Source organism: Galendromus occidentalis, unplaced genomic scaffold, assembly GCF_000255335.2.
Source record: "Galendromus occidentalis unplaced genomic scaffold, Mocc_1.1 scf7180000077451, whole genome shotgun sequence".
Taxonomy (NCBI): domain Eukaryota; kingdom Metazoa; phylum Arthropoda; class Arachnida; order Mesostigmata; family Phytoseiidae; genus Galendromus; species Galendromus occidentalis.
In genome coordinates this window covers 1058482-1086345 of record NW_003805439.1, presented here as the reverse complement: position 1 = coordinate 1086345, position 27864 = coordinate 1058482, and the positions used below count along the sequence as shown (strand labels likewise).

At 50.3% G+C, this 27864-nt stretch overlaps 4 protein-coding genes and 1 pseudogene across 4 annotated transcripts; all 5 read left to right on the top strand.

Annotated features, from left to right (window-relative positions):
• Positions 1-5195: 5195 nt before the first annotated feature.
• LOC100902842 (uncharacterized) lies at positions 5196-8101 on the top strand. The gene is made up of 6 exons (XM_003743758.1): positions 5196-5332; positions 5685-6075; positions 6220-6411; positions 6623-6745; positions 6855-6998; positions 7124-8101. The coding sequence occupies exons 2-6, from the start codon at positions 5698-5700 to the stop codon at positions 7205-7207; spliced, it is 921 nt and encodes a 306-aa protein (XP_003743806.1). The 5' UTR covers positions 5196-5332; positions 5685-5697; the 3' UTR covers positions 7208-8101.
• A 544-nt stretch (positions 8102-8645) lies between these two features.
• On the top strand, positions 8646-10882 carry Trmt6 (tRNA methyltransferase 6 non-catalytic subunit). The gene is made up of 6 exons (XM_003743832.2): positions 8646-8953; positions 9116-9211; positions 9369-9593; positions 9698-9820; positions 10024-10168; positions 10431-10882. The coding sequence occupies exons 1-6, from the start codon at positions 8654-8656 to the stop codon at positions 10865-10867; spliced, it is 1326 nt and encodes a 441-aa protein (XP_003743880.1). The 5' UTR covers positions 8646-8653; the 3' UTR covers positions 10868-10882.
• Positions 10883-14731: 3849 nt separating this feature from the next.
• LOC100901403 (solute carrier family 22 member 13) lies at positions 14732-17617 on the top strand. The gene is made up of 9 exons (XM_003743831.1): positions 14732-14869; positions 14965-15150; positions 15263-15491; positions 15589-15757; positions 15948-16175; positions 16276-16493; positions 16984-17165; positions 17270-17406; positions 17560-17617. The coding sequence occupies exons 1-9, from the start codon at positions 14732-14734 to the stop codon at positions 17615-17617; spliced, it is 1545 nt and encodes a 514-aa protein (XP_003743879.1).
• Positions 17618-18607: 990 nt separating this feature from the next.
• On the top strand, positions 18608-21391 carry LOC100902697 (spindle apparatus coiled-coil protein 1 spindly). The gene is made up of 10 exons (XM_003743757.3): positions 18608-18717; positions 18852-18978; positions 19090-19258; positions 19395-19624; positions 19747-19881; positions 20025-20221; positions 20339-20472; positions 20560-20656; positions 20794-20998; positions 21102-21391. The coding sequence occupies exons 1-10, from the start codon at positions 18608-18610 to the stop codon at positions 21363-21365; spliced, it is 1668 nt and encodes a 555-aa protein (XP_003743805.3). The 3' UTR covers positions 21366-21391.
• Positions 21392-23003: 1612 nt separating this feature from the next.
• On the top strand, positions 23004-27604 carry LOC100902553 (hexokinase-2-like; annotated as a pseudogene).
• Positions 27605-27864: the final 260 nt, after the last annotated feature.

The window sequence follows — 27864 nt, the reverse complement described above, 5'->3', positions numbered from 1 at the left end:
TCAGTGTCTAAGAGCCTGAACTCTATTTGCGCAAGCATCGACAAGCGTTGAATTCGAATCGTACCAACACCACTGTGACCATGTTTTCATCGCTGTGCATCGCATAAGGGGATATGATCTAACAAATTATAGCTCTCTTTCAAAGGCCGTGAGCCTGCCGCTCGCGGACTCAGTAATGTGTGGATTGGACGCGTTGAGTAAAGGAGCCCAATGCAGGTATTCCTCAAACCTTCCGTAGAGGAACACGATACCGGCCTCGACTCGGATGTCTCGCTGCGGAACGAGCGGGAAGCAGAGCAAAAGGTTTTCGCAACCGCCTCCTGCAGATATAGTCGTACAAAGGAGGCGGGTATCGATTGCGGCCGACAGAGAGACGCCGATCAATTTGTGCACCATGTCAGTATGTCGGACAGACTGCGGGGGAATAAGCTATCTGATGTAAATTAGTCCCGCTAAGACACCGTTCGCGTATGTAATGAGGGGCAAAGTTCGGAAATAAATGATTACCCTCGGCGGGCTGAACCCTATCTCGAGTTCTGCCGCCTCCGAGGCGGATGCTTATCGATTCCCAATCTCAGACGACCTACGCATGAACCCGCACGCGATTCGGGAAATTCGAGCCTCGCGTCTGAAGGAGTGATCAGGCTCATCAGTCCTGAATCGGTCGCAAAACTAGTGAATGGTCCAAACGGGTCTTGGGGCAAAGACTTCATCAGAGTAGGCGATTCCGAGTTATTCAGCCGAAACGAGTCTTGATCGTCGTTCGAAGAGCAAATTTCAGCTCTAAAATAAGGAGGAGTCGACAGAAAGTTCGCTCGCTCCAGAAAGGGAGTTGAGTGAAGGTAAGATGTGCTTATTCCTGGATAACCGGGGCGTGATTTGCATTCTTGCCCTCCGCCCAGGAGAGGAGCCGCGTTTGGCCGTAGAAATTGGATCCAGGATGTTATGTAGTACAGGAAGGCGGACTTATTTGCGTATAAGTGAAAAGACGACACACCAGAGCTGCGCGGCGGAGCGTCTGACAGACGGGTGAACGAACGAGTTGACAGCACGTAAAGGATTCCGGTTAGCTCTGCAGCGCTGCACCTCATCCAATGCGGAGCGAATACGTGCTCAACACGACAAGTCAAGCGTGAAGCTGACATGTACCGTCCGACGGAAGGGGATCTCTCCTGCACAGTCCTGAGCTGTCAGCTATCGGGAGCCCTGCAGTTCACGCGACGACTGTTGACTTTCAAGATTTGCGGGCCCAGATTCCGCTAGGGCAAACTTGCGGTACATCTCTCCTGGCGAGGGATTCATTCCCGAGCGGTCATCGAAACAGCCTCAATTTCATACCCGGGGGAGGATCGACGTCCAGTACATCTCCGCTGGAATGCAAGGTGTCGATAAGATTAAATAATATCAAATAATATACATCGATAAGAGCCTCGGTCGGGGAGGGAGCGAATGGTGCATCTTCAACTCCGGAACTGAAGATGACCACGACATGGATAGTCGCCCGATGCCCAAATCTAGAGCGCGCAGGAGGATGTATCGCTGACAATGCTTCCTCTGGCTTGCTGTCGGTCTCCGTTAGCGAACATGGATTCTTTCCGAATGATCTTGTTCCTCGCGCTTTCCATCAGTGATATAATGCATGACTATACCACGACGGATTTGCCGACGGAGGCAAAAATATATTTGGATGGTCGCGTCACTACGTCGCGGACAAAAACGAATGCTGCCGGAGCGAGCGTCATCCGGATTTCTCCAGCCTGTAGTCGTAGGTGGTCTCCGAGTTGCAATTCATAATGGATTGTGGGCTTGCGCTCAACTCCTGTGGATCCTTTCGAATATTTCTCGCGTCGCTCATTCAAGGGTAATTAGGCGCGGACAGCAAGTGAATAACACAGAATAACACCAGATATGAGTTATGGGCGGAACTCCAAGAGTCGAGCAGTACCCTCCGTGAGGATTCTGTGGCTCTGGCGAGAAAATCTCGGCAAACAATGCTCGCTCTGAATGTCGGATTGAGTATAGCGGCCCCCAGAGAGCAAACTAACTCGGCTCCTGGAACCCCATACCTTAATGAAGTCGACCGAGCCTGAGTACTCGAGTACACATGTATATTCTATGAGCTCCTGATCGCAGTCGGAATCCACAGCTACTCCGAGTCCTCACTCAGCGCTGCCGTGTGTCGGGAACCATGGTGTGAGGAAAGTTGTACGTCTTCACTTCCGTTCCTATGCGAAGCCAGACCTCAGAAAAGCCAGAGACTCATCACAGATTGCATGCTGTGCCTCGATGGATTGAACATTGATTTATGCGTATTCGGAGACGAGCCGCACGCCCCGAAGAGATCCGTGCTCTTCCTCTGCTCTGTTTGGGCTCCCTTGCGAATCCCAGAGATATTCTGATCGGGCCCCATAGGTAGCCAGGCGGGAGCACATAAGTACCTTGCTCTGGAGACTTTACCTCCGATTTAGCATCGGCGTCGATGCTACGCGACGTGGAGGACCTGCTCCGATAAGTGATAATCATTTTGGTTTAACCTTCACCCGAAATCTGTTCGTACGACGCTCGAGTACGACCCGCTGGAATCATCGGCGATGGGGTATGAGTGTCGAGTATCTGAGAACTTGTTCTCGCCTCACATCAGATATGCCGGGAGGGAGGTAGCATCCGATGTGATGAAAATTCTGGGTGATTTTCTATTCAAGGATTGTTTCCCACTCTGATCTTTTCATGCTTAGCCTATGAACCTACATGGCACGCCGCTGTATTGAAACCCACCAACGCGACCTTCTTCGAATTATTCCAATTAGGGAAATACGAGGTTTTATCGAGGCTCCTTCGAGCGTCTCCCGCAACGAGATACTGAACGGCGTAAAAGTTACACCCGACGACTACTAAAAACACAAATGCATTGAGCATCACCCCTGACAGATGAATTCCATCGAATTGGAAAAACCTTAACCGAGTTGGGGTGGCCGTATCCATTATCGGGAGTGATATCGTGTAGCTCGAACTTTCAGGGGTTGGGCTTGCCTCGAACGAATTCACATCCCGCTAACAAAGCGGAGTCATGGGCGGCGACGGAGGGGCAAGAACGATCCCCTGATCGGCTCTAATTGTCGGCGGCTCGGTGTCACTACGTCGATAACTTCTTGACCCATCCTGACGATCTTCCGCCAGCTGCCAGAGTTGCTTTTGCTGTTCGAGCCATTGAGTTTTTGTTTGCAGCCGCCGAGGGGAACCTTGATCCGCTAATCAAATTGACAAGTCGGTATAAGCTTCTATTCCAAAATATAAGAAAGGGATACAGAAGATGTCTCGTGCGACTAAGTCACCGCTATCATCAGCGTCATTATCGACGGAATTTCTGGGCAGCAGCGAACGGTCACTCATCGTGGATGGATGGATGGTTTATTGGTGTCCCGCGGTTCAATCTTTTACTTCCTTAATTTGACCTGTCATTCAGGAAAAATCAGCTGTTTCCTCGATAGCTGTCAGATACTTAGTTCGAACACAGTAATCCCGATCTGATCTGATACTTTTTCTGATTTTAAGCTAGGAACTCACGTTGAGTTCTGAGCTACCGTTAAGCAGTTTCGAGGTATCGACGAAGATCGGTGCACGACGATGATCGGACTTATCGTGGCAAACGCGAAGAAACTCCTCTGGGGCTTCTCTTTTCTATGCTCCCCGGAAGTTATGTGGCGCCAATAATGTCCTATGATCTAACTTTTCATAGTCATCCCAGATAAGAAGATTGAATTAAGTCTCGAGTTCATGGAAGAGTTGAAAAAGGGAGAGAATGATGAAAATTATGGGTGATTTTCTATCGAAGGATTGTTCCCCACTCTAATCTTTCCGTTTTTAGCCTATATAGGCTGTATAACAGGCCACTGGGGCGACCTCCTTCAAATGATTCCAAATAGGGAAACACGTGGTTTTATTGATTATACAGAAAATACAGACTTATGACTTATTTCTCTTGTCCTGGATATAAGAGACCGGTATTCCCTCAATAAAATACTATGTGGATTCAGTCATATTAACTCGATCAACTCCCGCTGTTCTTATTCAACTGTGGTGTGCTCCAGAAGTGCCAACTCACGATCTGCGAACCCTTCCAACCTGCGAACCAGAATGCCTCGATGCTCAATCGTAATGGAAATTGTTGACTCTGCTGGGTTGGGTGGAAGCTCGCAGCGAAGAACCGCAGTTTCCACCAAAGCGAACTCGTTCCATCTCCCTACCGGAGGGTTAGCAATGTAGCACCCCTCTAAAGCCTTTGCATGACCCGAATGAAAAATTTATCTCGGAGAGCTGGGAAGCCGACAGTGGTTGGGAAGCCTGATGAGATCTCGAAGCTTTTCGCTTTGGAATCGCACAGGATATCCCGAACTCAGCTGCCTGAAGCGAAGAGTTCCCTTGTGCGGTCCCTGTTGGGTGTGGTCATTGATGAGACTCTTCCCGTCGTTCTCGAGTGTGCGAGCTTGGCAAGAAAAATCATTCACGCAGCTCAATGAGGGATCAGGGGTCGTGGATTCCCGCATACTCATCCCACCCAAGCCAAGAGCCCTGCGGGAGATTCAGCTCATGATCTCAGTCACTCTTCTGCGTGACTACTAATCAGCCCATCAGTGATGGCTCCTTCTAGTAGCAGCCCTTCCCGCATCAAACAATCCTTTGGCAGATAGCTCGGGTATTCCTTAACGGCGGACGCGGAATCACAGCGAGACCTGCATATGATGCTCGAAGTATGCGCACACGCCCGTCGAGGATTGAGCGGGATGAATGAGCAGTCTGGGACAACAACAGGCGACCGAGCACTAGGGAAAAAACTGAAAGGAAACTATCCTAAAGGAGAGCACTGTCCCGGAGCTCAGAGAGAGATGGGGGAACTTTTCCATTGAGGGAAGTACGGCCTTCCATCTGTGGAACCCTCGCGAGAAAATCCAGAATCGAAGACTACCCTGGGTTCCGTGTGAGGTTCTCTTTTTCGGTGGATTGGGCACACGGCATCCAAGGGAAAACAGAATCGAAGTCTGATAGAGACTGGCTCCCCCCGTTCCATGTTCACGTTTGGCTGATGGAAAGCGCGAGTATCCTTTCGCGACTCTCCGCCGAGTCGAGACTTGCGCCTGGATCTCGTGCAGTACAGGGATCAGTGAAATATAGCACGTCTGCACGTGCGAGGCGATGACGTGAACATTGTTATAAAATGTTAAGGAATATTTGTCCGGAGACGCAGTCCGAAAGCAGTGCTCTGAATCGTCTTCTCTAGATCCAGAGAAAAGGAGGGACATTCCGGTGTATCCGCAGCGAATGCGCGGAGTTTCAGGCAAGTGAAGGGTAGGAAAGCCGTTCCGAGCACTCGGCACCTAGGCGCGTTGGAAGGACGCAGGGGGGGAAGCTGTTTACGGCGAGTCGGGGGAGGGCATCTCTTTCTGAATACTGATCCAGAGCTTGAGAATGGCCGGAGCTCGAAGGGGATTCTCGATAACATTGGCGACAGCTGCTCATCGAAGGAAGCGAGTAGAGCTGTTGATTCGACGAAATAATTTGCATGGTCATCCTGGATACGATCAAGGTCCCGTGCGAGGAACTTGCTTCCTCATTCTACGAATTCGGAATTTTCCCCTCCCGGAAGTGATCCCTTATTTATTGACGTCCCCCCCTTCCGCGTGTTCCAGAGTGAGTCACAAGATGCACCCCATTGATACCGCGAGGAAGGCCACTCTAGAGACCGAGGTCGTGGACGTTCTGGAAACGTACGGGAATCGACTCCTGGTCATAGAGCGGACGCTTGATGACACGGCGGAGACAACGATGGCTGACCAATTGGAATGCATCCGAATTGAGAACGACAATGCACGCGACCGGCTTGAATCGCTCCTGAGCGAAGCTGCCCGATGTCACGATCAGACCTCTGATCTCTTGAGCTCTGTGTGGAACACAACTAGGATGAAAATCCTGTATCACGGTGTCTTGAAGGACGCGGTTTCGGCTTCCCAGGTCTGCGCCACTTGGAAAAGTCAGCGCGGCATTCTCGAAATCTTGGAATACCACAACCGGGATGTCTTTGTAAGAAAACTTCTTGATATCTCCCATGCCGTTAGGAGGACATATCACGGAAAATGACTGATCCATTCGGAGCCCTCCGATTGAGTGGAGGCCCTCAAACTTCTCCTGGCCTCACCTTGAATTCTCAAGCAGAATCATTTCCAGGGTCCTAACCCGAACGATGCCAAGAATTATGTGAATGTATTCACCTACCCTAATATTGTCAAAGATCATCTGTTCAATATCCAGCACATCCTTGAGAAATACGGCGAAATTGTTTCTTGTCGCGCCTACAAGCGATTCGTGGACTTGATAAGGTGGCTGGATCACGAACATCCGCAGCTAACCTCGATTAAGGTTCGAATACTTCCACAGTTTATAGGACAGTGAGGCGAAGCGAGCTTCTCTCGGAACGAGCGGAGTAATTCGCGAAATTTTAATGAGTGCGGAAAATTATTTCCGTTGCAACTCAAAAGCCTCAGGCTCCTTCGGAATTCGGTCCACAACCACGAGGAAATGCCTACCGAACGTCATTAACGGCATTGAAACTCCTTTGCTCTTTCCCCAGGGGCTGGACGCCTCGACGATCTACGCCGAGATCGAAAGGAGCGACGAAGTTATCCTCGAACAGAGCAGAATGAGGATGCCTTCCTGGGATTCCGCGGACGCGAACCTCGCTGAGCTCTATATGGTGAGATCTCCAGCCAGATCAAATCTCGATTTCTTCACAGCGAGTGATGATGATAAATCCCAAGAGCTCATATCGAGACAGAAAACAATCGAAACTTCTTGTAACCCAGAGCGAATCACTCGTTGTCGTTCGGACCATACCAAGATGGATGTTCGCAAGGGGGAAAACCGAATTCAAGCAGACAGCTCTTGTCGATCTTGAAGAAGGGGATGATGAGCGTACCCTGCACGTGCTCGGCATCGGCTTCAGGAAGGTCAGTTGCCGTTTCCAGCCAGGCCGTACTTTTTGAGCCGAGAGAATACGCGTCATTGCTCATAGTCAACATTTCGCGCGAGATTGATTCTCTCCGAAAAAACATTGCCCCCCCTTCGATTCCAGGTATTGATCGCAGACAACCGAGAGAAGCGGGATGAATGGCTGAGAACCTTCCGAGAGATCAAGTTGAGCAATGTGGTGGCCTAAGGTGTTGGAGCAGCAATCCCACGGGGAATCAACGAGTTTGATGATGTTCAGAGTGCTCGAAAGCCAGCATTGCTGTTTAATTTAATTTTGATTGGTCCTCGAAGTAGACACCTACGACGAGGGGGGAGCTCGGAAGAGACGTTACGGCAACTACCTCCTGATTTTGCCGCGAAATTTCAGGGCTCCTTCTGTTAATTTATGTTTTGTTCAGCTGGCAGATCTGAAGAACCGAAAGGCGGCTGGACGTGGACCCGACCCTGGAGCGGAGATTTCAATGACCGCTTATCGGTTGCGTCCTCGATGTTTCAGACGGAGAGAAATCATTCACGATGAAGTTGTTTTAGGGTGACGGTGAGACGGGGTGAGGGATTCGAACCTCCGGCGAATTAGACGATACATTCGAGGCTACCGACTCCCACGGAGCACATTCGCGGTCAACGTAGATCAACGTGGATCAATGTCGTGGCAGGCTGAGCGCCGCTTGTGGAAAACTGCACCTCGCGATAGATACGAATTCCGTGTTGACATGTATCGTGGTGTCCGATGGTGCGAATTGGAACCGGAGCACCATTTTGCGCATCTGGATCCCTAATCATTCTGACCTGGAGCTTCCAATTGTGGATGGCCTTTCGGCTGTTATTTAGGCCAGTTCCCGCACTAAGCGGGGACTTCTTAAAGATTTAACATTTTGTGAGATCTGTTACCGAACGAATCGTCGATCAAAAGCTCGCGGAATTTCGGTATAGCCCCTCGTTCTTTTAGTTTTGGAACGTTCCGGGGCGCTTCTTCTTATCGACAGAAAAATGCCTAAGGGAGCGCGACGTGAAGAGATGAACCGATTTTTCTTCCTGAGAAATTACGAATCGAGATAGATAAATTTTATGGAGTCTTGCGCTACCCATCCCTGCTTCTTCATTGATTTACCATCGAATTTCGACAAGTGTAGGTCGGAAAAGGCGATCTCAGAGAGAATCGTGTTCGTCCTGTTGGTGCTTCGCGAGAGGTCACGAGTCACGAGACGTTGCCCATACCTTCTATACAATCATCGCGTCCGGCCCGTGAGAGAGATGCCTTCGGAATTTGGGAGGTTTTCTATCGAAGCGAATATATACTCTTGGGGCGGTAGGGCATTTCTGCTCCTACACTCCTCCATATGACCTAGATGATGAGCATGAACCCCACTGGTGGTCGCTAGCGCTCCGTAGCATGTCCCGGAATCGAGCATCGGAATCTGCACGGCACGAGTCTCTCCGCGATGCGTTACGCTTCTCGCATCGACTTCCGAATTTTAAATTCAGAACGCCGCGCAGCACGGTTTGACTCATGCGGCTATGACGTCTCACTCATAACTGACGTATTGATTCCTGCGTCGCGTCGGTTTCCGCGCGAGGACCGGCGCGCCGCCGCTCTGGCATCCGAAATGCATCCATCCGGCAAAACAAGTCCATGTGCTTCTCTGGGTGTATCAGAAGGGTGGGCCACCGAGGATACCTCCAGTTAATCTGTTGTCAATTTTCGACTCGTGACGATCAATACCGCAGCGCTCGAGGAGCGGAAACTGGTGTCTCAACGGAAATTCAATCAAGCTTCTCCAATATGACGGCCGAATCCTTGATCAAAGAGAATGATTTCGCGATTCTTAAAACCGGGAAAGCTGCCCGGCTTGTGCAACTCAATAAAGGAGCAGTTTACGTGGAAAAGCGAAAATTCAACTGTCAAGACATAATCGGTCACCCTTGGGGACAGGTAAATCTTAGGGAGGGAAACCAGACCCATCTAAATACGTCCCGGCACACGGTCTCCGACGGGTGTCACGATCATCCCGGAAGAGAACGTCCTATCGTCAAACTTCCAATACGCCTTCCCATCTGGACGAGTCTTACTAACCGCTCTCGCTTCGAATCCCAGGTATTCGCCATCACTTGTGGAAAGAAAGGTGAAGCCACGCTGAGCGTCGTTCCACGACAGGACTACGTCGATCACATCTTCAATGCTTCGGAGAAGGTGGTGTAGAACAAAGCAAGACAAGAAATTCACTCGGGAGCTTCCGCTAAGGACCCCTTCTGCTTACCAATCGATGTACATGCTCAATCACGGAGACTACTTCGAGTAGGAACTCTCTCTTTTCACTGGCAAGCGACTAATGGAAACATGTCTGCAGGTGGGGAGCAGCACTTCCGGACAAGATAACCGCGATATACTGGACGAGAATCGATCCCAGAAATTGACGCGAGAAGAGATCACGAAGCTCAAACAGGACGGAGCAAGCTCTGTCGACATAGTGCGATCGTTGGTTGAGAACTCCGACACATTCTCGGACAAGACGAACTATTCACAACAGAAATATCTCCAGAAGAAGCTCAAGAAATATGACAGCTTTTTCCAGGTGAATTCTCGCTGAGTTCGTCGTCATTGCAGCAAGTTCTCGACTTCGTTGCATTCTATCCGAGGCTTGCAGACGTTGACCCCAGACCATATTCCCCTTTGCAGGCGTGTCGACCCACAGTGCGGTTGCTGTCTGAGCTGTACTGGAGTCAAAATCCGCTCAAGGTCGGGATGCTCCGCCCGGATAGCCTCGCGTCCGTCCTTGCGAGCGCTAATATCCTAGGAAAGGTAAAATGGATTTCCGAGGAAGCCCTCCGTCTCCAGCACCTCGATGAACTAAATGACTCTGATCATCATTATTGAAGCAAGGCTTATTCCAGCTTCTGGATTCCCAAAGATCGTAGTCTCCGCTCCCTGTAGACCATCGGCGCAAACATATTGGATGATAATCATTTCGAAACTCGACTGATGATCTTGCATTCTGCTTCCAGGGGAAATACATTGTGATGGACTCTTTTCTCGGGCTATTGACCGCAGGAGTACTCCAACACTGCGCTGAAGGCCAGGTGATTCAGGTTCTGGATTATATGGGTTATCAGAGTTCGACCCGCCAAGCTGTCCAAGCCATCGGTTTAGGTGAGTTTTCGCGATTTCCCCCCCCATTCGAACGTCCGCAGCCGAAGAGGAATGCTCGAGGCTCACGGCCTTCGCTCAGAAAGTATGCTCTGATTATTGCGGGGCGGAGAGAGACTCAAGCTGAGTGTTTCGCCCCTCGTCGAGAACTGATGAGTCGGCAGCAATGGGAAGGACGAATTATCTAATATCGTTTCATTGGGAATGAAATCGTGAAAGCTGACTGTGGACGAACCCCATTGAATTTCCCATGGAACTATTTCAGATTCGACGCGATTGCTGAGTGTGGACTATCACCTCGTCGAGAAACTAGCATCGGGCTTGAAACTCAGAGAAGATTGTCCAGAAGATCCAATGAACGACAGACGAGTAACGAAATTCCAGAAAAACATGGAAGCGCTGAGCTTGCTACAACAAAGAGATTTCGCCGGTCTCATCATGAACTGCAGAGGCGATATTGTTGAGCCTTGTGTGCTCTTATTGAAATTCCTCAGGCTATCCGGCACTTTCGTTGTGTTTTCACCTCACCTCGGAGTTATAACGAATCTTTATGACACCTTGAAGTCGAAGGGGGGATGTGTCATGCTCAAAGTGAGCGAAAGCTGGATCAGAGGATACCAGGTATTAGAGAATCGCACGCATCCTGTGATTAATATGCAAGGGGCAAGCGGCTTCATACTGACCGGCATAAAATGTGAATAAACTCCCTCGTATTCCTCAAGATGGAGAGAGGTTTCATGTATATCTCGGGCTTATAAGAGACCAGAGCAGCTCCGGATTGGGGTGTCATTCTAGCGCCCACTGTCGGGGTCCGCTGAATGAAAATGGAATATTCGAATACTGAGATGAGTCGTCTCCCAGGATCTAGTACAGCTTTCTGTGAGAATAGCGTGGGACCGGGTGTCATGAGAAGCCGAGTCTTCTTCAGCTCCTCAGAGCTCTGTGCCCATTGAATAAGACCGATTGTGAAGGAGAATATTCCAAATTTCAATAAGACATTCATAGAGTCATGGTCTCTTGAAGTTCCTGCCTCTGGTTCGCCTAAGAGTCGAGTCGCTGCGTTTTTTCAATCAGAGTTCGCCTTTCTCATCAAAATCGGACTGCAACACATCGGTCGAGATGGATCATCCTCCTCCGACTCACCAATACCGGATCAGCGTCCCCGATAGCAGCCGACCTCGTGCTCGGGTAGAGTCCGCTTACGAAGATGCCGCGCTCATAGAAACGCTCCGCCTCCTGCGAGCGAGGAGCACCATCTCAGGATCATTGAGCAAGAGCGCAGAGCGAATTCAGCTTCCTCCACATTTACTAATTGCACCTAAGCGCAGACATGTCTTGCGAGTCCCGGAGCGATTCTCCATCCATCGGTTGAAGCATCTACCTGACACTTTTCGGAAACACCGACGCGTATTCATCGATCGCCAATACTGAGTGAGTCTCGTGTCTCTCCTTGATCGGATCTACGCGAGGGGACGGAGATCGTTGTCGGCTTCGATGGGAGGGTCGACAGAAGGCGATCGACTCATTGGAACTGTGAAAGCCGATTCGGACACCAAGGGAGTGCCATAGCCTCTCGAGCTCTGACACGCTCCGGAGCGTGCCACTGAAATCCGGAGCTGGAGACCGCTTCTGTGGAGAGCTCGCCTCTCGCAGCGTAGAGAGAGCTCATGGAGCTCTCCAACTTCAACGCTTCGAGATAGATCGGACTCTGGACTTTTGTGCTCATTCTCTCCGTGAAGAGACGAGATGCGTTTATACCTCTCATTGTGTGGACTTCTGCTATTTACGTCGTCGAGCGAAGCAGCTTCTCTGCCTGTGTTGGCGGGACTGCTGAAAGTTCCCAGCATAGGTCAGTACCTCGGCGGATGGTCGCTAGTCCTGCTTGCGATGACATCGTTCTCCCAGTTCTTGGAGTTATTCGGATACGAGTATGAAGGCTTGAGCTTCATACCTCACGTGAACAATACCAAAATACCCCCGATCGGCATCCTGGATGAATACGGGAATCCGATATTCGAACCGTTCAAGACAACGCCGCGACCCGCGGGCCAAAAACACACATCCAACCGGGATGACGTTTCCCCGCACGAGGAGCCCTTGCTCCCAGCCCGCGAACCTCAGAAGCCAGTCTCCGTGGTAGCGCGGAGACGACTGAATCGGCGGAGAAAACATCCCCGCCTCATGAAACGGATTGGTATGGTCGAAGAGCTCGAGAAACTTCCAGTAGAGAAGCTCTTCGAGCGGGAAGCCAGCCGTCCGAAAAATGTGCGAAAGGAAAACCTCAAGCCTATCCCGTGAGTCATTGCTTCTATCGGGAACTCCCCATCGATATCATGGAGACCCTTCTATTTCGAGAGCTGAACTCCCGCTCGCTAGTAGCGGCTCAGATGAGCTCCAATGACGAAATTCGAGCCGAGGTTCTCCGGAGCGGAACGACGCTTCCGACGCACATGGACCTCCATGAGTTTCCCAGTGATTGATCCGACGGTGATGAGGACGAATAATTTAAAATAAATAATATATATCTTGAACAGCTCCTCTCTTCAATGCGCGCGGCCATCGACGAGACTCTTATGCCAGCTTCCGGTCTCCGATTTCGGAATACCGGGTTCGTACCGAGGCCATCAATGTTCTGAGGATAGATCAATAAAATTATTTCCCCCCGCAAAAACCCTGGCACCTATCATGAGGCTTCGTTCACAGGACTTCGTCGTACGTTGAGTCGTTCCCTCACCCGCCAGTGGAGAAAACTAATGATGATGATCGGGTTCGGCACTCCTGCGGTTCCGTTGGATTCCCTTTTTATTGCGGAGAAGCGCCTCGGACCCCTATCGTTAGCTCCCTCGGATTACGATGCGCACACGCATGTATATGATTTCCGGTCGGATTTCCGCATGCCTGAAGACGATTCCTTATGATGCCTGAAATCTCAGGAGTCCAAGCGGGGGCAAATATAGGCTGAAGCTATGGCCTAGTTCACTCCGAGATTCGTGGGGCAACCCGATCGCCCCTGGTCTCTACCCTCAGATAATTGTCGGGATCTGGAGACCTGGAGACTCAGCTTCCATTTCGCCATCTCATGAAACCAGCCCCGGAGTTCTTCATATGCGACTCCCAGAGCTGATAAGCGTTGGAGGTTGAGATTTTTCGTTATGTGGAGAACGGAGTATCCCAGGTCGATATGCTGAGCCCACAGTCGACGCCTCGTGACGTAGACGAGCAGGCTCTGCCTGTCATAGATTTCCAGCCCCTGAACGGAGAACCGGGGAACTAAGCTCGTGAAATACTCCCTCGACGATCACTTGTCGCCTCGGTCGTATCGACGTGATATGCACTTCCAGTTGATGACTCAATGAATCTCGATGCTCGAAATGCCTGAGGGAACACGCTGAACACGCGTACTTGCGGACAAGCTGATTAGGAATGGAGATTCCTGCTCGCGCCACTCGAGTTGATTGGGTGAACATTCGCTAGTGACCTTGCGGTCCAATTGTGGTGCTATCTCCATTGGAACTGAAGAGCGAGGCTCCCTGAGTTTCGACGCCGGGGAACTGTCTGGTCCCAGAACACCCCAGTCTCATATGGTCAGATCATTTCGAATCACATACAGCAGCAGAAAGGATATCGAAAAGTTTCGATTTCTCAGTGGGGGAACATTCGATTCTCGGCCTGCTCCTGGGTCTCACTGCGGAGGGAGAACTTCCGGATCTAGGATCTGGCTGTTTCCCCAAATGATATCCGAAAGTTGTCTGCCGAGAAGACTCTGAGAGGCCGAATGCCGGCTCTTGGACCGAAGAGAGTCGTCAAAGTCGTCATGAATTGATCTGACGCTGGTGCTCGGCTTCCCATTTACTAGCGGGCCAGGGCCGGTCCATATTTTTCAGGGAAAGGTTCCGGTGATGTTCGCATTTCCCATCAGAAATCGCCAGAGGACTTTCTAGACCTCCAACTGGAAGAACTCGGTAATTCATTAGAAGTAGCCGACGATCTATTCAAGCGTCGTATGTTTCATGCTTCTGGCGAGCGCAGCCCGCTCTTCAAAAACAAGCTGTCATCTAAGAGATTAAGAGACACCGCCGCCATCGCCGCTAAATCGTCGCTCTGGGCAGCCGTTCGGACGCCTCTGGATGAGAACCAGTTGTCATTGCCGGACATCGCATGGGAAGTGGTGGATCCTCGAAATTCACGCATTCGATCGCTGAATGACTTCCGCGTTCCGATCGCAGTCGGCAGCGTGATCTCCGGAAGCGAAGAGTCGGTACGTCACGCAACCGCATTTTCGGCAAACAAAATTCCTCCGATAGCGGAGAACTCCGCTTATCATTTCGGCCGTTCTTATAGTCCTGTTGTTCGCAAGTCGGAACTGGAATCTCGTTTCTTCCTTTACGACTGACGCGAGAGGGACGCAAATAGCAGGCGTCTTATATTTTCAGGTGGCTGCATCGATTTCCGGACGTCAGCCGCGAACCGCATCTCTCTGTCCTTCCTCCCGTGCGAGGACCCTTGCTGTTTATCATAAGGGCAGTAAAGGCTCGCGCACGCTTTACTTTTTTTCTAGAGTTTGGAATGACGGCTACAGCGAGCGGAACATCCCACGTGGAGACTGGCGCAAAAAATGAAAAAGTTACTCTGGATGCGCTTTTCGAACGGCTGGGAAGATGGCACCTCCCGATTTTCGTCTTCGGCTTCTTAAGGGGGTCCCCGGTGAGTTCTGCAGGGGGTTCCGATCGTCGCTCGGGAACTTGTCCGTCCGGCAAGGAACGTCGATTTCTCGAATTGAGCCCCTGAATTGTTCTCAGGTAATCCTATCGATGATGTTCGTCGTGTTCGCGGCGCCGATACGGCAGGAATATTGGTGCGCGGATCCCGGTTTCAATTCCACCAATATCTGTGATGGCAGCTGTCAGAGGTTCGAGTTCGACCGCCGCGTCTACGGATATACGTTGATGGAGGAATTCGATTTGGTCTGCAGCCGATCGTGGTTGGTGAGTGCCTTCCAGCCGCGGGACACGAGGAAAGTGTCGAATGACGATGAGATTCTTCGTCTCAATCGACGTCGAAGCCTACGGAGTCTCACGCGGAGGTCATTCTCTGCAGGCCTCGCTGGCTCAGTCATTGTACTTGTCGGGATTGATGGTTGGTGGTATAATCCACGCCCATATCTCTGATTGGTGGGGTCGTCGCTTCTCAGCGATCGTATCCCTAATCCTGACTATCATCACGACCGCAGCCACCGCATATTCTCCTTCTGTTGAAGTTTTCATCGTTGGTCGTTTTCTCACAGCCTGTTCACTATCAGGATTTGCGGAAGCGGCTTTCACGATAGGTCAGGGGGTGCCTCATCACGAAATTCCATGAATTATTATCATCATTATCTGTATTCTACGTTTCTCGGGACACTTCGAAGCAAAGCGAATTTTCAGTTATCGAAACGGTTCATCCGAGCATGAGATACATGCCGACGCTGACCATCGGAACAGGTATTTCGACGGGGATGATGATTCTCGCGGTTTCTGCCTACGTATTGAGAGACTGGATACACATGCAGCTGTTCATTGTGGCCACAATGCTCCTTCTCACCGCTCTGTGGACGTGAGTTCAGTCCGCGAGCCTTTCGAAAGTCCAATGATGTAGTTGGGAAATAGTTTTCTCGGCCGTTGCATTTGTCGCGGAGAATGAGCGTCCGGAGTATTATTCCCACCGGGGTCCTGACCCAATCGAGATTGTTAAGTTTTGTGTCGACTCCGTCAATAGTTCAAGACTTGAGATGGGTTCGTTCCAGCATTTTGCCGGAGTCGCCTCGGTGGCAGCTCAGCACCGGACGATACGAGGCAGCCGAAAGGAGCCTGGAAAAAGTGGTGAAACACCAGAAAAATTTCAATGAAACCCACGTAAAAGCGATAATTGAAGAAAATAAGTCCGCCACCAGAGAAACCAAAACGACCCGCCCGACTCTGGGTACCGTCTTTGCGCAGTATCCTCTCGTAACTTGCGTGTTTTGCTTCTGCCAGTGAGTTTGTTCCTCTGGTTGTAGGGCATCCGTAACTACACTTGGGCGCTCGGCAAAGGAAACATGGGTGCTCATTCATTATGATGGTCGTCGTTTGCAGGAGTACCTCCAACATGGCTTGGTACTACTTGACTGTGTCTACCACATCCGTATTCAATGGGGATCCTTATCTGGCCTTCCTGGTGGCCGCCATCTCGGAGATCCCTGCGAAGCTGATGAACACAGTCCTCATTAAATTCGTGCCGCGTAAGCGGAGTTTGTTCTGGTCCTTCATGTTCTCAGCTGTGGTTCTCATCGTGGCCATCTGGGTTCCATCAGGTGATGAGACATTCTATACTGACCGGTAATCGATTGTTTTGCGCTTCTGACAGTTCTCGTAGGACCGCGCTTTTCACGAAGTAATTTTGCTGCCACCTCGTGAAAGGCTGTGACGACGCTGCTCGAGCAGGAGGCACCGTGCTCGGAACCCTGAAGCCGGCCGATCTCGCAGGTTCTGGCCTCGACCGCACGGGGTCCGACTGCTACCGGAATTCGTCGCTTGTTAAGTTCTTACACCATGGTCCCTGGCATGTAGGATCCAATAATGTGATAATGCATTTGGGTCTCCGCGGTTAGACTCCTTCATCGGATATCGGTTCTTGGATCCCGACGCCGACTGTGATATTCGGCGTCGCAGTAAATGAAGTATTGAATGATTGAGAGGAACATCTGCGGATCGCCCGCAGAGCTCGATCAAGACTAGAGCGTTCGGAGGGGCGAGCTCGTGAAGGCTCTCATGCTCACGGCCTCTTTTGTTTTTCCTTCTCAGAGTACTCATGGATCAAATTGATCTCGGTCATCCTGGGCAGGATGTGTTGCTCAATGAATCAGTCGGTGAATCGAGTTGCCGTGACCGAAAGCTATCCCACGGTCATTCGAGCCATCGCGGTCTCGATGGTCGGGATGACGGGAAGAATGGGCGCGTGCGTCGCTCCATTCTTTGAAGAGCTCGTGAGTAGGTTCACTGCGAGAGGAGATCCTCTTATTCCTCAGGATACTCTTGTTCCCGCATCTGATTTGTCTATCATTTCTCGGACACTATTCATCCCCCTCAGGAACGCATGTGGAGCTCTCTTCCGATCATGATAATAGCGGGTCTCTGCTGTGTGGCTGCCGTGGCGACACAACTCCTCGAGGAAACATTCGGAAGAGCCTTGCCCGACAGGCTGAAGAAGGAGAAATCACCCGAAAAGTGCGTTCAAGGAGAAACACAAGGAACAAAACTTCATTGATTTTTCCGATCGGTTCGAGTCCAGTTCTCACGCACTCTCGCGTCCCCAGGTCTCCCTCATAAAAGATGCTCGGTTCTCGAGGTTCCCTGGAGTGCATTTCCCTTCGTCTACAGCGATGTTCATTTCGCTGATTGCAACATCCATTGCATGAAGTATCTTGTGAAGATGTGATTTTCTCCATCGATGACTCGAATGGTATGCGGTATTATGATATGTGAAATAAAGGAAAGCTGGATGGTGACCACAGGAGGAAACTCCGTTGAGATAGCCCTGACTTTTCGAAGCGCGAAGCTCTGCGAAGACTGCTCGAACGGAGTCGCTAGCCGACCGTTCGATGATTTTTATCCTCCATCCCGCACACTTACGACCAGAGTTAGATCACCGGCGAAAATCCCCATACAGGTGCGACGACAGGCGGGGGAGCACTGGCCGTAGCCCGGAGATGTTGTCGGAAACGGCGAATCTTGGAAAAGTATTTCTCTTATCAACGAGAGAATACCGTCGACAATTCTGCGGAAAGAGAGTTGCGATGCTTTCCATAGTCCTTTCGATATTTCGGAGATGAACGAGATATCGTCAACCGCCATCATCGAGGAGACAAATTCACTCGGGAGACACGTACGTCCCCACTAAAAATGACCGAATACTTCCAAGAACAGCGGTGGATCTGGAAGACTCCGGGTAGGCCCGCCGTCATGATTCATGATGTATGTCATACATACAATCGATAGTAGGGTCGGAGCGTCGGAGGTCCCATTCCCATTCCTTTGGTTTTCCATGAACGCTCTCATCTTCATCGTGAGAGTCCCGTGGGCGGAAATTCTACTATGTCGAACAACCCAATCCACCCCGCGGGCTCTCTTGCCGATTCCTGTGCCGATGACACCGCTAGAGCTCTGGATGGACTGCCGAAGAGCCCGCAGGAGAGCAGCGAGGCTTCTATGTCGATCGCGGGTGCAATTTGAATCCCAGCTGGTGCGCCAAAAACAGTTGCCGATAGAGTAAAGCGACTGGCCAAGGTACCTAATCGCTCATCTTGATGTGATCGTTCGCCTATATCGATAGATCGGCTTGACCCTCGACGGGCCCATCCTAGCAGTGAGGTAACCGACGCTGTTCCGCGGGATAGAATTCTGGGCATACTCGAGGTGGAGCGCCGGAATGGAAGCTCAGTCGAATTACGAACGACGTATTGTCGAACTCGAATCTAACTTAGAGAGGGCTGCTCTTTTCGGCAAACAGCTGCTGGATCAACTGTCGCTGAAGTCGAGGTGTGTTTTCATGTGAAGTTTTTTCTTTGCGTACATTGACGGCTCCATTGGATGAGCATCTCCTCGAAGGGAGTCATTGATTAATTATTGATTCGAGGAATCGAATATTCTGAGCTTCGAGCCCGTGATTGCAGTATCATCGAAGAGTTGGGAGAGCAATCAGCTCAGCATGAGGTGCAACTCGACGTACTGAAACAGAAAGTACACGCTGCAGAGCGGGATTCCAGCTTGGCCGCGGCTCGCGAAAAAAATGCGCTCAAGGTGAGGCCTCTTCAAAGATTTATCGTGAAATGGAAAGAGAGAAACTTTCATTGGAAGTCTACGCCGCGGAATCCGTCCTAGATGGGAGCCTGAAACCATGTTCCGCCGTAGGAGATCGAGACCCTGCAGGATATCTGCACCGAGTTCGAGAGCGTGCAGAGCAAGAACAGAAATTTGGAGGAAAAAATTCGAATTCTCGAAGCGGAGAAGCTGCGACGTCTACAATCTACAGCTGAGCTTGAAGAGCATTTGGCTGAAACCCGAATTGAGCTCTCTGTGGGTACGCAACACTTACCGTATGCATGGCAGAGATTGATCTCTATGATGAATCGAGCTACCCAGCTCGACCCCCGAGCGCGCTCGCGGACGATGAGATATCCGGAACGTCGGATTCGATATTTTCTCTCACTCCACAGCTCGAACCCGTATCGAAGAGCTCCGCTTCCTGGAGAAACAGAGAGACTCGACGATCAAAGTTTACGAGAGATCGACTGACTCTGATGCCGATGATGACGGACGAGCAGAGAATGAAATCCTCGTCGCCAAAGTCCAGAGTCTCGAGAGCGAGTTGGTTAACCAGAGAGCGATTCTCAAGCAGCATATCGAGGAGAAAGAACTAGCCGTAAAGAAGAATTTCCAGAATGAGGTAGCTACCTTCATCGGGCGTATTCGGTCCGGTCGTTTTCGGGACCGAGAATTTTAGCTCCTCTGAAGCGATCGGAGCGCAATCGTCACATAATCTAAGTCATCAAGAAGCTTTTCCCATAGAATAGACTCGCGGAGATTCTCGAAGAGAGGACTTCTATCGAGCAGGAGCTCGCCTCTCTTTGCAACATGATCACTGAGAAGAATCGCCAGATCGATGAATTGAAAGACGACATTGAAGCTCTGAGAGCTGCGGAGGTTTGGTCTATTCTCGAAGGAAATCTGAGCGGAATGATCGTAGCCATCGTCTTATCTTATCGATATTTAAGAGTCTGGGCTCCACGAGAGATCCTGACGGATAGCGAATTTTCCCTCGCTTAGTATCGCATGCGAATCCTCAGACGGATCCGAATCGCCGAGGCAACTCTATCTTTGCGGAAGTTGAAGATAGGCGTATCGAGGTCGAGAACAAACTTCAGGGGGCACGAACGCGACTGAAGTCTGCTGAAGATGGACAGCGTAGGCTGAAGAGACTGCTCGCACACTCGTACAAGACATTGCAGATCATGGCATCGCATGCCAGCAGAGCCGACCAGAAGTGAGTAATCTCGCATCTTTTCATCCTTCACCCTGTCACAGAATTTGCGGCAGGGGTGACCGCAAATTCATGAGCTTAGCTCGTCGTGTATGGATCGTCGTGTATTCTTCTTCTTAGTTACGTGAAAACACTGGAAGGCGAGGTTATTCGACTGCGAGCCGAGCTCAGCTCGATTGCTACACGAGCAGCGAGTGAAAAAATGGAGGATGAAGCGTACACTGAGAAAGATCTGCAAGACAACCCCTTGGCAGGTGAGTGTTCATTTTTTCTCTCCCGTGTCGAGGTGGGAGTCAGGCTGACCCCTCACAGAATGAGTCAATTGCGGTATATCAATTCAGGATTGTTGCTGTCGGAACGCCGAGAGAACGCGTCAATGCAGAAGAAATTGAAGGATCTCATTCATCACGACAGTGGAAGGACGGAAGAAATATTGAGGTACTTCATGTCAACATGTCCATTACAACTGTGATCTGTCCTTCGAATCTTTTCGCAAGTCGAGTGGTGGGTTATGAGCAGAATCCTCGCCGGAAGCGGAGGACATCAATAGGACTTCTATCCCTCCGTTTCCATAGGCTCGGCGCCGCACTCCGGAAATCACAGAGCGAGGTTGAGAGCCTCGAGCAACAGTGCGCTATTCTAGAAATGAAGCTGAATGAGAAGCAAATTTCGGAGACCGTTCCCGAGGCCGGATCCACCTCCAGTTCCGCGGCAGAAGTGTCCAAAGAAAGAATCGAGGAGATCAAACTACACCAAGAGAAGCTCTGCGCTCTGGAAGAGGTTCGAGGGCTGCTGATTTTCTCAATCGAAATACAGCATGAGTTATGAGTATTCTTCATAAGCTACTCTCGGATAATTCTGATACTCCACATTCTCCGCACAGATCAAAGAAGTCACGACAGACGATCCAAATCCGATGGCGTCGGGCTCCGACGAAACGAGTCCTCCCCGGAAGGAAATGGAGAGCGGGGTGAAACATCCGACCTCGGCGTCCGACCGGGAGACAGAGAACGTCGTCAGGACGGTGAACTTCAGCGATGAGCAAGAGTTGGAGAAGCCCGAGCAGCGCAAACCGAAAGCGAGGGGTCGTCAGGTGACGATAGTGAAGAGGAATAAGGCGGAAACCAATGACTGTAAGGCTCAATGAAGATTCAGACAAGGTCGCAGACCGCATAAGCTGGGAATGGTCTCTGAAGCTGAATGAGGTCACCTTGTGAATATGTTTTATGTATATGTATATATATCATGTGGTTTGTCGGACGGTCGCACACAGAGCTGGGAGTTGGCGTCTGAGGGGCCCTCTGTATGTCCGACCGACGGTACACGAGAGCACGATACTTCGCCTCCGACCCGAATAATAAACACCTAGCGATTGCTCATGGAATCGGCCCGCTAATATGAGCTGTCACTAGCTGTATAATATTCGACATCGAAAAATGACGATACCGCATGATGACTTGCTCCTTGAGCGTTCGCATGATCATGCATTCCAGGCGTGTTCCAATATGTTCGATGAGGTTGTCGGCCGCATGAAACGGAAAAAGAACGACCCGAACGACTTGGGGGAAGAGGTCGAGGCGAAAGTCTCGTCATGTGAGGTCGAAACGGTATAGATGTTACATCGATTACGCACCGGTTTCGATCGGTTACGCGGGGATCAAACGACATTACTGTGAATGCGCCAACGGTGCTCGGACCGTAAGCTGCTGCTCGCATGTTGCGGCTGTCGTATACTTTCTGTCCCATGCGCGCTTTCTCTCAAGAATCATCAGACCGGCTGAAATTCTAAGCTCACTCTTCAACGATGGTTCCAATGTTCCCGTGATCGAGGAGGATAGTGATGAAGATTGATGTGATCCATGTCGATGTCTCATTGAGAGCCGAGTAGATCATGCCATGAAAAACTCGAATATAGAATCTCAAGTCACGAGCCTCACGAGGGCGCGAAGCACTTTGGGAATAAAAAGAAGTGTCCTCATTGGGGGAGTCGAATGCGATGCTGTGGGCATAGCTTTTGAGGAAGCCGGTTTCCTTGGGATAAGGTCGAAAACACGAAAATAATTATGAGCACCAAGAGATGCAAAGAATTTTCTTTTTCTGTCCGTCTCGCGGATGAATGACGCTCAGAAAAAAATTCGTTTGGTGCAGTTCCGCCGTGGTGCAGAAGGCTTTTGGGCGGAAAATGTCCGAAAATCAGGTCTAGAGGGGCGAAAAACTGTTTAACTCTCGTAGACAAAATGTGTTGGGCATTCGGGCCCATGTCTAATTTTCAGCATTTTCCCTCAGCTTTCCAACAAAACCAACCCGGGGTCTCCATCTCTTCTCGTTGTCGCACAAAAATATTTTGAAGAGGATGAGTCATTTTTAAGAGTCGACAGAGGCCAATTTCTTGTTCCACGAATATTCGGGAATAAGGGGGCGATTGAAGTTGACCAATTGCGTCGATATGCTTCACTTAGGCAGGGGAATCATCGCGTATCAACAGATTTGAAATTCCCGCTTGGGCCGAAAATCATGCCTTATTCCGCTATACCCTTTGGCTCGGGTGCTGATCTCTTGGAGCTACGTGCGAACTCCCGCCCCGGAAGGTTTACAGCGTTCACAGTGCAAGTATGATAGTTCACGCTAGGCTGGGCTGCGATCAGTGAGGACGGGCTCTTGAGCGAGTTTTGAGGAGCAGTCTGCTCACCAGGATTTCATGGCGCGGCGTGGCGTAGTCAATAGGGAAGAGAGCTCCCCCTCCTCTCTCCTGCGACGCTCCACGGAGAAGGAATGCTAGCGCGCCATTCGGAAGGATAGTGCTGTCACTACTGTTTCCACAAAGTAACCTGGAGGGTAAGCGACAACCTCTGCAAAGCTTGAAGAATAATTCGCTGAGAAATCACATTTCCCTGGAACCGAGACTTGCGGCAGCTCGGAAGTCTCAGTAGCGGGCACGATTCGATAAGAATTCTGATATTCACTGAGAAGACCATGAGAAGTTCTGCAGACGAGCGTAGTGCCTTGACGGGGATTCGAGTTCGAACGATTCCGCGAGTCAAATGGCGCCGAGCGCCGGGAACAAACTTCTCTTTCTCGAGGCGCTTCCTCTCAGCACATTGAAGAACAGCAAACACGGCAAGCAACGCGATTCCGTTTGTGTCAGTTTTTCCAAGTGATAAATAATGTCTCTCGCGGATGGCCTCTTCGTGATTAAGAACGAAAGTCTCTCTCGCTTAAGTGAGCGTTTCCACTGAAATAGAGAAAAATGAATCGAGAAATGGACGACCGCTACTCTCCGAGCATTTGACAAACGAACAGCTAATCGAGAATTCAGCCGTCCGCCGCTATGGGATCTCTGTTCAAAGGAATGAAGGCTCTCTGAAGAAAACCCAACCCTGTGTTTCCATTTATTCTCGTGCAACCGTAAAGTGCAATCAGCGTTTTCTGGTCGAGAGCTTTAGGGCACTCGATTTGGATCCTCTGTTCGGCCCTTGTTTACCTGTCAGATACCTTCGGCTTCCTCGAAGATCCTATCTGAACTCGAGAGGCTTGATATCGATAAAAATGCGATGTTCGTTCTTGCAGATGCCTGTTCGTCGAAAGTATAGCAGCGAGGTTCAACCCACCATCCCTGACGAATATGACTTCCTGTACCCAAGTTTCACGCTAGAAACTCCAAGGAAACAAGCGCAGGTGCGTTACAGCTTCATACGTATAGTTTCGTCGATTGATGAAATTTTGGCGTCTCATCGATGATTATTCACTGATCGGAGACACGAGCGGGAATGGAGGCTTCACTTCCAAGTACCATACGAGAGAATCACCGGAAGCACGAGAAATCGCTAACGAAACAGCATCGTCACTGGAACCTCACACTCTCAGCGGTATCAATGGTGGAAGGCATTTTCTGTGCTCGGTGAAACTGCGTCGCTACAATTTTCTTTCGCACACGATGATGAATGATCGGTCAATTTCCGAATATCACGACCTTGACGTTTGATCTGTTCGATCCATTGTATGACAATCCACAGGTGTAATTATGGCGAGGGGTAATTCGACATATCGATGCTCATTCGATATCGAGAGGCACCATCAGCGAGGAGTTTCGCGAGCGAAGCGCGGGGTCTCTGTTGGTTCCTACACCGTCCTCGGAGACATCCGAAGAAGCATCGCTGCCCTTACAGTAGTACCTTGTTGTGGCATCGGCAGCACTGGCAACAAATTACCGTAAACCATAGTTTGGAGCCTATCATCGCTCGAAGGACACACAACAATCTCGCATTTCGCGCAACCTGTCAAGGTCGTCACAGCACTTGAGGTCTCAAGATCCGTCTCAGTCCATTCGTCCGGCGGGTGCTTGCAGGCTTCAGTCGATCACGATACCCCGACTGAGAGATCGATATCGACCTCTCGATTGTTCTCCACGTGGGAGCAAGTTCATTCCCTCGAACAATTCGATTTTCCCATGATGATAGAAGCTTATCGAGCCTGCACAAGTTTAGGAAGTGGCACCCTCTGATCATTCAATACTCGTTTTGTAATTCAAGCCTGGTTCGTTACATTTGGTAGGTTTCAGGTTTCCAACAGGCCCTCCGACGGTGACGGCGATAAATCAAAGCGACTTTTTCTGTCAGCTCGATTGTGTAATGTTTCGGTTTAGCGTTACAGTCGACCGCGTGGACAATCTGCCTCTGTGGTGTCATTCCGAAAGCTCACGCGATCTCTTCTGGAATGACTGAGAGCTTCTTTCCTCCGTTCAGGTTGAAAACGTCCTGCGACCGCTCGTTTTGGGCCGCTATAATGTGTTCAAAATCAAAGATGTGTTCCTCAGAGAGATGGAACTTGGTCTACAAAGAGACCCGAAGAGAGGCAGCAGTCTCCAGATGGAAAACACTTACATACCGGGCTTACCGAATGGAAGCGGTGAGTTTCTCCGAAGACGGATCGGATCTATCCCGTCGTATTATGGTTGAGACTCTAAGGACAATGTCTCGTAACTCTCCGCAGAGCACGGCGAGTTCCTTGCGCTGGACTTGGGTGGCACGAATTTCGGGTTATCCACGTTGTCATCGATCCGAACTGTAGTGAGCCACACTATGACGTGAAATATTTTTCCGTACCGGAAGCAACCAGACTGGGACCTGGGGAGCATGTGAGTAGGGTTTTTCGGAGGATAATTCGGATCGGCCCTGTGTTGCTCACGCTCGAAAATCCCAATCGCTGGATTTGGGAAAAATCTCGCGATATAAATACGGCATCAGTTAGCTCGAGGGAAGGAGCCTCGGCGACGCTTCCTTGTGGAAGATTGTGTCCGATTCCAGAGAGGGGCCATATCAACATTGGGTTGTATTTCAAGTGGACTTGACCTTTAGTGTGTTAGCATGGCGGACTCCTATCGCGAACAAACCGATCCATGTATTGGGCTCCGAGGAATCTTCATAGGACGGCGCCGGCGTCGCTCTCAACAAGAGACGTCTATGGAGCGGTTACCTTGAATAAAAATGTTCTTCTCGCAGCTCTTCGATTTCCTGGCTTCCTGCATCGATGACTTTCTCGGGGAGACCAGCCTACGCACCAAAGCCCTCAATCTGGGTTTCTGTTTCTCCTTCCCAATGCACCAGGAAGGTCTGAATAAGGCTATCCTAGCATCGTGGACGAAAAGTTTCAACTGCACCGGCGTTGTAGGAGAGGACGTGGTGGAGATGTTGAAGAATGCACTCGATAGGAAAGGGGTAATTTCAGCCCCCGTCAGAACGGAATATCTTCGATAAAATCCCCGGAAAGACGCTTCCCAGCGATAGTCCGATGCCATCCAATCAAATAATCTAATATCATCTGTGCCGGTGCCGTCATTTTATATTTAGTCTGTTTCACCAGGTCACGAATGTAACTATAGTGGCGATCGTTAATGACGCCACCGGTACTCTGGTGAAAGGCGCTTTCGTCGACCACAATTGCAACATCGGACTGATTCTCGGAACCGGCTGCAATGCTTGCTATATGGAGAAGGTAGGCACTCCTTCACATGCGGACAGGTCAGACGAAGTGACTCGGGATCGGAGGAGGAAGGCTGAGTGAACTCTTAAGAAGGGAGGGGGAGAAACTCCGACTCCAAAACCTTGGACGAATAAATTATTACGACTTCATCCTCATCCTCAGGTAGAAAATATGCCCGACTTCAAGAAGCATTCCGACAACGTCACTGAAGTCATCGTGGACATCGAATGGGGCGCTTTCGGGGACAACGGCGTCCTAAACTTCATGAAAAGTGATTACGACGTAGCGGTGGACAACAACTCCTTGCTTGTTGGATCATTCACGTGAGTTTTATCCCCGCCATGCGGATGCGTGGTATTCCATCACAGGATCCGATCGGATCCGTTCTAAGTCAGGGAATCGATTCCACAGCTTCGAGAAGCTGTTCGCTGGGAAATATCTTGGGGAGCTTGTCCGCAATGTTCTCGTGAAGCTAATCCGGGAAAAGCTTCTCTTCGACGGCCGAGCCTCCGAGACACTTCTCACTCAACATACTTTCACCACAGCTGATGTTTCAGCTTTCGAAACGTAAGTGGGGAGCTGGAATCTCAGAAATCCTCAGATACAGTGGGCCTTACTCCCGATTCGACGTTTTTATTTCTCACGTATCTCTAGCGTCGACAACGAGGCTCAGGAACGACAAGTCCTGGAACGATTCGGTTACCTGCATCCGAGTGAAGACGACCTCAAAGTTATACGATACGCATGTGGGGTAGCTTCGACCAGAGGAGCGCTGTTGGTGTCTATCCGTGAGTAGGATCCAGAGCGATGTTACGTTAATGATATATAGAGCGGGAATTCCCGTACTCGGTTTCCCGGTTAGCATGATAGCGATTCTGGAGGCGGGACTCTCTCTCGGCGGCTGTGAAAACAGAAATGAGTGAAGCGGAAATTTTCTGCCCGGGATTTCAGTGCTTGCAACATTGCTCGAACGCATGAACAAACCTACCTGCACCATAGCCATCGACGGCTCTCTTTTCAAGCATCACCCTGAATTCAGCAAAATGATGCAGGAATTTATCAGGTTCATCGCCCCCGACCACAAAGTAAGGTTCCGCGAACAAGTCACTTCAGATTCCATCTCTGTATAGAGATAAATAATATGACACAGCACATACTTTAAACGGTGATAATATTCATTGTGCAGTTCAAATTGATGTTGGCCGAGGACGGCAGCGGTAAGGGTGCGGGACTGGTAGCGGCGCTAGCAACACGTCTAATCCAAGAAGGCGTGATCGAGGAGTGAGGGATTCAGATTCGTTCGGAACTCTCCTGGATGAACTTCGCCTCGGTACAAAGCTGTCACCAACTCGTCGAAATACCCTGAACGAATAAAACATCAGACCTCTCTTGAGACATTTTTCGTACCCACATTTTTTCATTCCTTGACGTGAGCTCACAGGGATTTTCGCCGCCCCCTCAACAGAACCCGATAGTCCGCAAGGATCGGGCGAAGAAGGCGAAGAATTATGGAAACTCGAGCCGCCGAAACCCAATTTCAATGTATTCGAGAAGATGACAGAAGGCTGGGTACGGAGCCATGATGCAGGGAGTTTTGGTTTTACTCCCTATTCATTTCAGGTTCCCTCTGTAGGAGTTTATCGAGCCGAAGAGCCTACATCGATAGA